Source organism: Pholcus phalangioides, unplaced genomic scaffold (genome assembly GCF_987345545.1).
Source record: "Pholcus phalangioides strain wild (caught in Gottingen) unplaced genomic scaffold, Ppha-v1.0 ptg000003l_1, whole genome shotgun sequence".
Classification (NCBI taxonomy): Eukaryota; Metazoa; Arthropoda; class Arachnida; order Araneae; family Pholcidae; genus Pholcus; species Pholcus phalangioides.
The window spans coordinates 31361771-31375116 of record NW_028301596.1 but is presented as its reverse complement, the minus strand read 5'-3'; the positions used below and the strand labels follow the sequence as shown (position 1 = coordinate 31375116).

General features: G+C 37.4%; 1 protein-coding gene across 2 annotated transcripts in view; it reads left to right on the top strand.

Moving 5' to 3' along the window:
* The window catches only part of LOC149088405 (zinc finger protein basonuclin-2-like), a 175131-nt gene that overhangs the window by 82662 nt on the left and 79123 nt on the right, over positions 1 to 13346 (top strand). For both annotated transcript variants that reach the window (XM_089247493.1, XM_089247494.1), the window contains one exon: positions 6958 to 7060. In XM_089247493.1, the coding sequence (XP_089103619.1) occupies positions 6958 to 7060 (103 nt within the window). The remainder of the gene's footprint in view (positions 1 to 6957; positions 7061 to 13346) is intronic.

Here is a 13346-nt window from a genome sequence, read left to right as displayed (position 1 = left end):
AATTAATGAAAGAGAAAAAGCCCAGAATAGATAAAAGATTGGATGAAAATTTATACCATTAATGGAAGAAAAACACCCCGGAATCGGGAATGAGATGAAAATTCAGAATTAAGAAAAAATCTCAGAATTGATGGAGGTCCAAAGTTTATGAAGTTAATGAAAGAAATAATTCCAGAATAAAAATTCAAGAATCAAATCAGTTGAATCTTGCACATCTTGTTTATTGCAACAAAATGTATTTGATATAAGTATTTTTTCTTTCCACCTTCACCACTGTAAGTGCGGGTCCTAGTATGACAGCACCTGTCCCACACCTGTAAAGGCGGCTCTCCCACCACTCAATTTTTAATATATTGAAGACTATCAAAAAAAGGAAAAGATTCTTTTATACAGATAATTTTAAATTCTCATATATCGTTTTCTTTCATCACAGTAAACGATGACTGTTTAACCTAGTGTTTCTCAAAGTAGAGCCTGGTTTGCGTATAATTAAAATGTAAAAAAGAAAATGCTTTCTAAAATGGGGGGAATTGAGGAGTGTTGTAGTTTAAACCCCACAGATAAAATATAAGATCCCATGGGTTGCTTGGGGAAAGCTATCTCATTCTTTTAAAGTATTTTTTAAAGAGAGGCCGGTGAAGACCAATAAGTTGACCGGCTTGGCTGACATTGGAAAAAAAATTCGATTTCTCGAATCATTTCTCGCATAAAACTACTCATTTGTTTTCATCATTTAATGAATCGTTCCTCTTGAACATATGAAACGTTTAACGCCAAATGTCAAAGAGTAAAAATCAACTAGAAAAGTAAAAAAGGGATAGTTACACGATGGATTCATAATAATAATAATAATCGACCGGAATAATCGTTTAGAATTCCTGCTTAACGATCCTTAAAATCTGCACCGACGATTATCTGATTCGTATCAAATAAAACACAACGCAGAAAAAATAATAGTATTTTCTTTTCACCACCACCAACGCATGAAACAAATTCTCTCTTTTTAAGTTCACACCTTTCATTTGAGGTGTTTTCTTTTCTATTCTATTCTGTCTTATTCTAGCTTTGGCTGGCTAGAATCGGTTTTTGTGCCCGCTGGCCACACTATGATGATGGATTGGGTCTCTTTTATGGCTTCATCTCGGGGCCCCAGAAACAAAAGAGGCCACGGACAGTTACTTTTTCTTCGTTTCGTCGTAGATATTTTTATTAACATTATTATATTATTATTCTTTTCTCTTTTTTTTCTGCCCTGGCATCCGATGATGGACAGTGCACAACGATTGATTTAGGTGTTCATTTTTTATTTTTGGATAATTTTTCGACGGCGTAGCGGCTGGTTGCTGCTACTTCACCACCTACTCCTTTGTCTATTCTTTTATATATATATATCTAATTCTGTTAGGTATGTGAGTGTTGAGCAAAAACCCATTGTTATGCAGACAGCGTCTCATCCTGTGGCGCTGTATTGGATCGAAACACACACTATGTCTGGTTGGTTCTTTTATTATTGTTATTATTTTTGCTGGACGAGGTTGGACCTACGAAAAAGGCGTGGCTCTTACCTCGAAAACGATCTGCCAATTATGTGCGACTGGTTATACGTCTTTTTATTTCTGCTCTTTTTCCTCAATTATTATTTTTGAACGGTATTTTTTAACACGTGTATATTTTTATGTATGAATAAGATAGGATTACGTGTTTCATACGGTAATGAAGGTTGTTAAATAAATAAATAATAATAATAATATTAAAGACGAGTTGTGTAGTCTTTAAGTACTTTTTTTCCGACTTTGTCACGTTTTTCTATTGGAATAGTCTTTCATTTATCTCTATGATTCTTTTGCATTTTTTTAAATGATTTTCTCGATTGTTTCCGTATTGAAAAATTTATTTGTTTAGAGATAATCGATGAATAACTGTATCACTGTTTCCTTAGGGCAGTGATATCGCCCGATGGAAGAGTGCCACTAGGGGTTAATTTGATAGAAACTACAGGTCAACATAGGGACTTGTTGTGCGACAAAAAATTCACCGTCGCACAATAAAATGCGCCGACAAAAAAATTCATCGATGGAAAATTCGCATACAACAGATCGATACGATTGAGTAAGCGAGTGAGTGACCGTGAATTGATGACTGGGTGTTTTGACCTAAAAAGCAATTTCCTAACTTGCTCACTTATTCCTTGTTCCTCACTTGCTCATTCATTTTCTCACCAGGGTATGAAAAAAATCATGATTTGTTTTCAAAAAATAAAAAAAATCGGATTTTTTAAAATTTAAATAGGATTTTTATTAAAATAAACTGAATTTATTAAATTAACTGCTTATTAATTAAAACAAATCTTGTTGAACATTGAGAATTCATATTTTCATATTACCTACGCTACGAACTACAAGCAAAAAATACGAACACTAAAAATCTGTGTTTGTCTAACATGAAAGGTCGTTAAGCCTAAATGAACTTCATGTTTCAACACTTTTCTTGTATAGAAAAGTGCTTTTATTCATGAGCACCCCATCTCCGATCAAAGTGAATGTCTGGTGGGAACTCAGTACTGATGAAAACTTAGCATTTCGTAATTGACGAAAATCACAATAAATAAATAGAGCAAACACAAAATAAGTGAAGAAATAGCCTACTTTTTTTTCAAGAATTGATGAAAATTCTGTATAAACGAAGGAAATAATCTCCTACAATTGATGAAAACTCAGAATTTGCGAAAGAAATTATCATTACCGTAAGTGCCCGGTGTGACCGCATCTGTCGCACAACCCTAAAAACGGCTCTGCGCTATAACCAATTGAGAAATACTGCTCTGGATAGAGAGTTAATGAGTGAACGACTCGCTGCAGAGTTATGATAGTATCATAATGGCAGAAATCTAAGAAAATTGAATATTACAGACGAAGAGATTGTAAACATTCCTAAGAGCACAGCTATGTACAGCTATTAAAAACCACATGGATGAACTTTCCAAGTCCAAATCAGCTAAATTTCACATGGACAAATTGTGAAAATACCCAAGATTATACCAAGCCAATACCAAGCTTAAAATTAATAGGAAAAAAACGTATTTTTCTTCGTGAAAACTCCAAAAAAAAACCCGCCTAGAATATTTTCGGGGAGAAGATCTGGAGAAGTAAATTAATTTTTTTATCTCCTAGAAAAAAACCAAATATCACGAGAGCATGAGAAGAGTTTTATCTATCACGATTTTTTTTCCCCTTGATATTTATAATGTATCCAAACTCTTCTTCCTGGTTGCTCGTTGAAATCCTATTCCCGACGACCCTTCGTTGTTTTTTTTTTGAAGCCGGTGTATATATAATATACTAGTAAGTGTTCTTGAGGGCGTAATAATTTGTCTGGCTCGTAGTCTGGGGAGGGCATCTGCGAAACTCTGATAAAAAAAACGGACATGTTATAACACGATATAAAAAAGCAAAAAAAAGTGCCGCCCGACCCGTAGGGGAAAGGATGAAAAGAAAGTGTTCTCGTCAGACTTCCACACCTCCATTAGGTCCATATCTATGCTCGTGTGTGATATAGCTGCTTACATGAAACGGTGATGTGGTATTATATACACATACAACACGTATTCTTGTTCTAGTGTTTTTACGCTTCAAGTCTCGTCATTCTCACCCACAATCTGGGAAGAGACCTCCGCGACACTGATCCGAAACCAAGATACCCCCCGAGTATCTCTCTCTTATTTTTTTCCTCCTATACTGGCTCCCTACCAATGAATATTATACAGGGAAGGTAAAAAACACCACTTGCTTCATCGTTTTTGGGGGATGTTTCCAAAGAAAAAAAAAACTATCACCATCCTTAATGAAGGAAAATTCAAAAGAAAAAAAAATAATTATGGTAATTCAAATGCTTATTGAATATAATTTATAATGAGAATATTATGAGTAAAGCGAGTTTTGTGTGCAATATTTGCATATAGTCATGGTTTTCTGCGTTCTAGTCACGTGAATATAATCATCGGGATGCTAATCACTAGAAAAGACTTTATGTATCGCACTGTGAATGTCGCTCCTATTGATTGGGAATTCACATACATTCAGGGCCGCAACTGGGGTGGGGGAGCAGGCGGATCTGGTGCCCCGTGAACTGGACCAGAAGGGGCGCCGAATTTACCTTCTTTACGTTCTTCCACATGCACGGGGCCTCAAAATTACAGCTTGCCCCTGGTGACAAAGTATATAGTTGCGGCCCTGCATAAATTTGAGATTTGAGTGAGCAAAGATAAAAGTAAGACACTGCTAAATTTGATTATGTTTGCTTTGAGAGTTGGGTATACATACACACTAGGCTACTCTAACGTGCCTTGGTAGCCCCCCCCCCCCAGATCAGACAGAGTGGGATCATATCAGACATGATGCGTTGTCCTCACTAGTCTGATGTTTTTAAGAGATGCCCCACTCCATCAGTCGATATGAAGCTATTAAGGTGCATACACACTACTGTTACGTGGCGTGGGACCACGTAGTAATGCTTATGATGTGAAATTCCACCCATCGGTCTTCTTTAGGTGAGTTCAGTGCCTTGATACGACGTGACGTGATAATGTGTAAGATTCGATTCTGACGAGTCACAAAGCGTGTCACGTCAGATTGTGGCATCCCACTTAATCCTGCGTTACGTCAACACGGTGTGAACGTATACTTATATAAGAGAATCATAGGTGAAATAATTTTATATCATACTCATTACCACGTAGTCCCACGTCACCTCAGATAAACTTATGTCATAGCGTGGCGGAACCAGTGCCATCTTAACGCAAGAACGTACACGTATGCCACATGTGCGAATAGGCCTTATGTCAAAGAAACTTAGTTACTATGTCTGAGAGTAACTATATTGTATGTAAACTGGAAGATAAATACTTTAAGCCGAGTAATGACTTCAACTTCCAACTTCCCTGAATATTTATAATTTTGAGTGTTTGTACGATTCCAACATGGTTCATATTTGGTAACGCTTCTATATTTGTAACTGTCCCCTCTCTCTTGCCGAGCGATGTCAGCAGTATTCTGGCCAGAGATCCTCACTCAGTCGGGATCATTGTTCCCCCGGGAGAGATGAGTTTTGACACCGGCAGCGCATTTTTTTTTATATGTACAGTATATATGCACTCACCTCTGGACTGTTGGTCGCGAGAGGAGAGAGTGAGGTAAAAAAAAACACAGTATCGCTAGCAGTAGGATAAGTGTTTGCCGCCCCCGTGGGTGTCGGGCCTGGATTCCCTTGTTCCTATACCTTGTACTCGCTCTTCTCCACTTATCCGACAATTCCAGCCGCCACGGTTCTCTAATCCTATGGGATGCTGCTGCTGGGGAACAACATCAGCAACAACAAAAAAATGCTCTACCCCAAGCTCTTTTTTTTCTTTATTCCACGATGAGAGCGTGCCAGAAATTATGCGCATTTTTTTTTTTTTACCCCCAGCTATCACGGCCGTAATTCCGTTTTTTTACTCTCCCATCTTTGTTTTCACGCATTAATTACGGGGATGAAATGGTAAATTGACGAATATCGGCTACCATACAGTGTCTGTGTATATATGTACTGGGTGTCCCATAAATTCGTAAATGCAGTCGACGACGCTTGTTGAATCACGGGTAATTTTATCATTTATACAAACATACAAATACAAATACAATGCCACAACAGGCAAAATGCCCAACGAGGTGGCTGAGAAAAAGTTGCCCATAATAAATATGGATGTCATATATTTCAAAAATATAGCAACCCAATAACAAATGCAATTAACAAAAATTTTAAACAATATATACACAATTGTATTGTTATCACTTTTGCAAGAAACGGAACGAACAAATTTCATAACATGGGAAAAAAATTCGTTTTTAGTTACAGGGACATAGGATAATGTTATCATTAGAGCCCGGATTATACGAAAATGCATAAGTGCGTACATAGGCGTGTGTTTTTTCTTCTTTTCAGGGGGGGGGGGGTGGTGATTACTTTTTTTTCCTGCAAAATAAAACTATTATTTCGGCTTGGGGTGTTAGAAGCCCAAAACCCCACTTTGAGTACGCCAATGAGTGCATATGCAACTGCATATTTTAGTAAGTTTTCTAGTAAATGCACATAAATGCATAAAATCGCGGAAATTTTTAAATGAATGAAAATTTTTAGCATTTTTGCCATTGATCGCATTGTACTAATGTTTGCAAGATTATTTTTGAATATTTTTTCCATTTTGTGATTTAATCAAATTTCTTAAATTTTCCTAATAAACTCTCCCCATTGAGTATTGCTCATTTTAGGGCATATTTTTAGGCATTTTTAAATGCATATTTTTGCACATACTTTCTTAGTTTTACTGCATATTTTTCTTTACTCTTACGTTAGGCCATACTTCAGTTCTTTTTATGCATATTTTTCATTTTTAGGTCATATTTTTGCATTTAAAATCCGCATTTTTTACACATATTCTTCTTTTTTGGGGAAACATAAGCATTTTTAAATGCATTTTTTTTTTCATTTTACATGTATATTTTCCAATATACCTATAATGTATCCACCCTAATAAGGCATATTTTTCATTTCATGCATATTTCGGTACTTTAAATACGTGTTTCAGCATTTTGAAATACAAATCTCAGAATTTTATGATTTTTTTTTTCGACACTTTCAAACGCCTTCTCCCCCACCCCCCATTTTTCGCACATATTTTCGATTTCATGGCATATCTCGACATATTTAAATGAAATCCCCTCTTTCGCGAGAATAATTTTATTCTCAAATTCTGTCGCGTGTTATGAAATGAATATATATTCCATAATTTGCAACATCAAAATTTACTCCAAAAACTTGAAGATGAAATATTCTTGGTGTGCATTTGTTTTGTATTTTCACCTGTATTGTGTATGTACATTCATATTTAGTATATAACTACTTTTCTGTTTCCTCTGTCAGGCCATCCGCTGTACGGCTCCAAGTTGTTGTTGCGACTGTTTCACTCCATGCAAGTCTCAAATACGCACCTGTGGTGGTTGTGGTCACGGTTGGGTCAGCCATGGTAAGTACTGTTTTCCTCTTCTTTTTTTTTTCTTTCTTTCTTGCACCATCCAAAGTGGGATTTTCGGTAGATTTCCAAGAAAAACTTCAGCATTCGGAATTAAAAAATTTTAAAAAATAGATTCCTATTGAAGCAGCGATTTCTAGCAAGTATTGCCATACGAATTGACAATTTTTATGCCGAAGCGTCTTTTTAGAGAAACTTTTTCAGAGCTTTATATAATCATTTTTTTTTTTTAGAATTCTAGTCTCAATCCCCTAATACGCTGGGAATATAAATAGGTTGAGTTATTGCGGGATATACAGTCGATGCCGCCTATTAAAAAATCATAGATAATATTACCATTTGGGTATTGTTGTCACTTTTGCAAACTGTTTGGGTCACTCCCATACCCTTACCCTCTCTAGGTCACTCACTCACCTGGTCCCTCGCTGTGTATGGGTCACTCTTTTTGGTCACACTTATTCTCCGACACCCTCTACGTTACTCACTAACCTGATCCCTTGTTCTCTAGGTCACCTTGTGGTCATTCACTAAACTAGTTCTTCGCTGCCTAGGGAGAGGCGTATATATGGTTTTACCACCTGTAGGGGGGGGGGGGGTACACAAATTTTGCGACCATTCATTCCTCAAATTTCCCGCCTCCTTCGAACTTGTCGCCCTTCGCTAAAGCCCTCTAAGCTCTATTCTTCAGATTCCGACGACGAACTGTCTTCCAACAATCTCAGATTACCACGTCTCGCTCGACTAAACGAAATGTATGCTCACCGTACTAAAAAACGGAATTTTTCGGATATACTTATCATTTGTTTATCGTTATCAGAAACCTCGAATCCAAAAAATTTGATCACGCTAAACTGCTTGGATTTTATGGAAATCTCTTTTCTTTATTTAAAATTAAAAACACCTAAAATTAATTCTAAACCTTAAATCGAAGAGTTTCCTCTCGGAGATTTCCAATATTGACGCACTAAAAAAATATTCAGAGGATCATCTTGACAATTTTCGAAACAGGGAATAAGCCAATTGATTTCATTAACAAAGATGAATCGAGAAGAATTATCTCTCGACGATCTGTATATATCCCGACTACCCAGATTTTGAAATTAAATCACTCTCGAAAACGTCTCCGAGGTAGAGGGAAAAAAATACGAGCTTGTCATATCTGCTGTGGTTTGCTTTTTTTTTTCATAATCAATCTTTCATCGGACGGTGTGTTGCCACTCTGTATTACATAACTGAATAACGGAATAAGAGTGGTATATTGCATTATAATTCATTAACCGTTGGTCGATCAGAACAAAAATGTCAAGAGTGTCATGGCAAACGGCCAAGAATCGCTCTCTTGTTCGAAGAGAAGGTTTGGTGCGCACCTAATCAGGACTGTATGTAGAGTCTTTTTGTTGAATTGACACGCAATATATCCGCACCCAAAATGACAAAGCGTATTTCTGTGCTGATTTCTATGAAATAAAATACCCTCAAAAGAAAAATTTGCAACTAGACAATTGGGTGTTGATGTCAAGAGCTCGGGAATAATACCCAGGAAATGCGATGTGTGAGAAACGTCCAACGTGAGAGTCTTCCATATTTATTCTAAAACTAATGTTATAACCCCCCCCCCGCCAACGATGGGATCCTACGTTACACCTTTAGCTTCTGCCTCCCCCCCTCACCCCGTGTGTTCCAGCACTCCCCCAAAAGATGATATCGCCCACTTTGGGAAACACTGGTCTCTAGTCTATTGCAACATTTCTCAACATCTTTCCGTCCATGGCCACTTTAGACATTTTTTTCCTAGTGGGCCCCCCGTTTTATCCAATGTCCGGACTCCCTACCTATAGAAATTTTTTTTGGGTAAATATATGCTAAAGAAGGATTTTATAAATAATATCGTTCTCCGGATTCCTCGGCTATAGTTAAGTGAGCTACTATCTCAAGGAGGGTCTATGCTGGACCGACTCAATATCATAGGCCTCTGAGAAAAAGTGATGTTCTGGAGGCCTGTACTTAGCTGGAAGCAACATACATACGTACTTACTGCCGAGAATATCTCATTGCATCATACTTGATCATGTAGCAGTGCCGGCTTAAAGCATGGGCACAGGGGCCTCAAGAGCAGAGGGACCTCGTGAAAGAAAGATCTGGATCAAATTTTCGAGAGGAAGCATGTTAATTGGTAGCCAGTCATCTCTAGCCAGGTAAGGAGCCTCTGAAAAATCACTTGGCCCGGAGGCCCATGATGCTCTTAAGACGGCCTTGTCATGTAAGTAGTATAACCCTGTGTCACACTTCTTTTAATTAGCATTTTCTTTTCTAAAATATGCGTAAACGTATTTCTAGAGACCCTCAGGTTTGAGATTGATTTTAGACACCCTCAGGTGTGAGATTGAAGCCAGAAACCCTCAGGGTTATATCACTTATGTATTCCCCTCCCCCTTGAGGTGTCTGAGCTATTCTGGAATGGACCTATTTGGGCTTCTTTGATGGGACTTCTTGAGCTCTGGTCAGGGAAACTTTTTGAGTATATTTTAATCTTTAGTGAGATAAGTCAGGGAACTTTTTGAGCTTTGGTCAGGGAAAGTCAGACAAATGATCTAGCAGATTTTGATGAAAACCCTGATTGATTTTTTTTTTCATTCGTGGCCTCAGAATATCCCAGGACCGCAAGGAGACCATGTGTCTTCAAGTAGAAAACCACCAGTGTATTGCACAGCCTCAATAGGAAAAAAAAAATCTATTATTCTTCATAAACATTATCTCTCTGAAAGATTTTTTCCACCACCAATGAATAGCCGCGGCTGTTTTCATAGGCAAAAAATTGATCCGTGTGAAATGTTTTCGTTTAACTAGACAGACGCTCAGTGATTTATAAGATTATGGTGTTTGAAAAATATATATGGTATAAATCGAGGATATTAAAAAAAAGGAAAAAGAGATGGGAAAAGCAATGACAAGAAATGACATTTTTGATTAATGAATGTTATGGAGGGTTGTGTTGGCGAAAGAGAGAAATGACTGAACGACTGACCCGACCCGCTTGTCGAGAACGGCTCAATCATCTACGGCTTACTTTCACCTCCCACTTTATAACTCTTAGGTGATCAGTATATACTTTATCACTTACTTCTACCCTCTGCTATATATATGGAATTTACTTTTTTCATTTCGCCTCACAAATCAATGCTACGACTCCTACCCGGTACTTATTTCGTTAGGAGTTATGACGCCTATTTGTCATCCAATCAGCCGTGTCCTTCTGCCGTGGTTTTCTCACTGAAACAAACTTGTGCCAAGTCATATAAGAACTATATCGACTGCTAACGACGTGATCGGTATATGAGCTAGAAATTTGATCCGATCCCTTAATAATTTGTCCTGGGGAAAACATACTTTGACTCAGCCTCTTGTCACGGGAAGCAAAAAATATGTATCTCATCATGACTATGATGGATCGGTGATGAGAGGCTCTTTCTGGTCCTTGTGTAAGTTTTGGAATATAACGGGATCGATGGGGACCACATAGAGACATACTTTTGTCCTGTCAAGCTTTCACAGAAAAACGTATAAAAAAAAATTATAAACTTTTTTTTCAAGAGAGTCATCTTCCATTTTTCAAAACAAAAACTCTCCTTCAGAAGAGGAGACCCTTCGATAGAGGTGAATTATAATGTGTAGGAAAAATTTCCGCACCAGAAAAAGTAAACCTTTATAGGGACATGGCTACTTTGTTGAACACAACATGTTCTTCAATTTAGACCAGCATAATGTAAATTTTTAAGCGCAAGTGGTTGGTTGCCAAAAACCAGCGAGTACGAAATCGGTGCTCAAATGCTGAGCACTCTTCGGTGACCGCAAGCAACCGGGGGAATATGCCTCCCTTCTTTGGGGACATAAACGGTGCTCGCGTGACTGAAAAGACGTCGAAAACAGGTGATCTATACCAGGATTCAGACAAGGGGAAAGATTGAAGATCTCTTGCCTGTAAGTCCAATGCATAGACCCTATTATGGGGGTTGGGGTTGACTGCTTCAGTCCAGGGGGCCAGAGACGATTCTTATCACTTTTTTTCACAACTTACTAATAAGGGGGTCCCCGTGAGAAATCTGACCCGGAGTTTATCCAAAATTCCAGCCTATGGATTTTGCTACTGTATTTGAGAGCCTTATGGCCCAATGATCACCTAGAAACATAACTTTTCAAACTACAAATTTACTAAAACATCTCTTCAATAAGCAGAAAAAGCTCCACGTGAAGAGTTCTAGCTTGAGGTCGCTCCAGGATGTGGAACCCTCGAAAAATTCTCAGTGATTTTATTGGTGGAACTTATATATACTTTCGTTTATCAGTATAATTCGTAATTCCTTTTTAAAATTTCGGAATATTGTAAATAAAAATCTCTCCGTAAAGAATAAAATAACTATATTGAGAGAAGGGGATTCACACAGGGCTGGAACCCTGCGACCCGCATGAATGTCATGGTTTTTATGCTATGGATTTTTTTAATTGAAATTAAAAACTCCTATCCGGTGGGACCACCAGTAATAGGGTCCATTATCCTAGGTGTAGGGAAATCAATACCATATCCGAATAATCGAAATCATCATAAAATAAATAGAATTCTTCCTGAAGTGATTTTTTTTTCAAATCCGATTTAAAACGACTTTGTTTCTCGCTCATCCACTTTATACGTACAAAAGAAAGCACTTCTTAAGAGACCCTTTGAAAATATTCACTTCTAGAAGAGAATAGCTTTTTTTTTTTTAATACTTTAGTGAGTCTCTTCTCAACTTCCCTAGCAGAGAGAGATAGAGGGAGACCATCTCCAGCACTTTCCTTAAGAATAAAAAAAAAAATTTTCGGAATTTATATTTTTTTATTCCACCAGCAAAAGAAGACTTCTCCGTGGGCAAGATGAGTGTCTCCCATGTGGACAATTTGACAGGGCATTTTCGGAATTCAGATTTATAGCTCGAAAGAAGCTTCCTTGCAAATCAATTTTTTATGCTGCAGCTCGGATGGAACGACCCCCAAATTGACAGCGATGGACTTTGAAAAAAAAATAAAAATAAAAAGTATATAAGGTGGAGAGAACACGGAAGCGGAACAGAATTTTTTTTTTTTTCTATATTATTTTAGGATAAAATAGAAGATGGTGAAGCGACCACTACTACATCCAACGACGACGTCGCTGTATAAGTGTGTATGAGGTGGTTTTTTTTTTTCAATCGGCCCTTCTTGTATTTTCCACCTCATCCTCATCTTGGTGGTCCCCGAAGAATTGCTTTTGCCGACGTTGTTTTTGTGTGAAAAAAGGAAGAGCCCCCGGTAGTGGCATTACTTTCAATTTTTTTTTTCTTTTTTTGTTCCACCGACGCGAGTCTTTCCTCTTAAAATTGAGCTGCCAGCTCGCACGGAACTAAAAGCTCAACCAGCAGTAAATGCCCACTTTTTTGCTTTTACAATGCACCGTCCCTTTATTTACCTTTTTTTTTAATACATTATAAAGAGAGTTTCCACTTTCTTCAGGGTACCATACTGACGATGTTAGTCTCGTGAAAATTCGTGCAAAAAAAATGAACTGAAGCGTTATGTAGTGTCTGTTATGAGCGTTCAAACGACATCGAAGAAGCAGTTTAATTTTTGTCGAGGAAAATGGTTGAAGGGGATGCACTTTTTTTTTTTTAATCGTATCGTTTTCTTTTTTTTGGAAACAAATGCAGTGAAATCTCTCGATATAACAATACTCTGTGGACCAAGATAAAATATCGTTGTAGAGGAATTATCATAATATCGAGAGGCAGCACTGTCGTCACCTAATTTGTGCTTTTGTTGACATCTTTTATAAATCTGCAATTGTTATTGCCATCACAAAATGTGCTGAAAAGTTCGAGTACTAACGAGTAATAACGAGTCTCACAATAACGAGTGGTTGCAAGTTATTTTCAAATAGCTAATGTTAAAGACACAAATAATATTCTGCTAAAGCTCGTTGAAAATTAGGAAGCATTCGTTATAACGTCACAAAAAATTCTCAAAAATTCCAGTTTTTCCTTCTCTATTTTCAAGAATTGATTATGATGACTCTCATCATACGCACATGCTCCTGCTAATTACTCTGAACTATTTAGAATAAAGAATGTACACAGAAAAGTCCAATTGTTTTAACCCACTCTTAATATTTTTGGGTTTCTCCCTATACACATGAGTTTATGTGATATTATTCGACTTTTGTCTCTTCCAATGACTAATAGACGACAGGACCAGAAATTTAAATTTTAAGTCG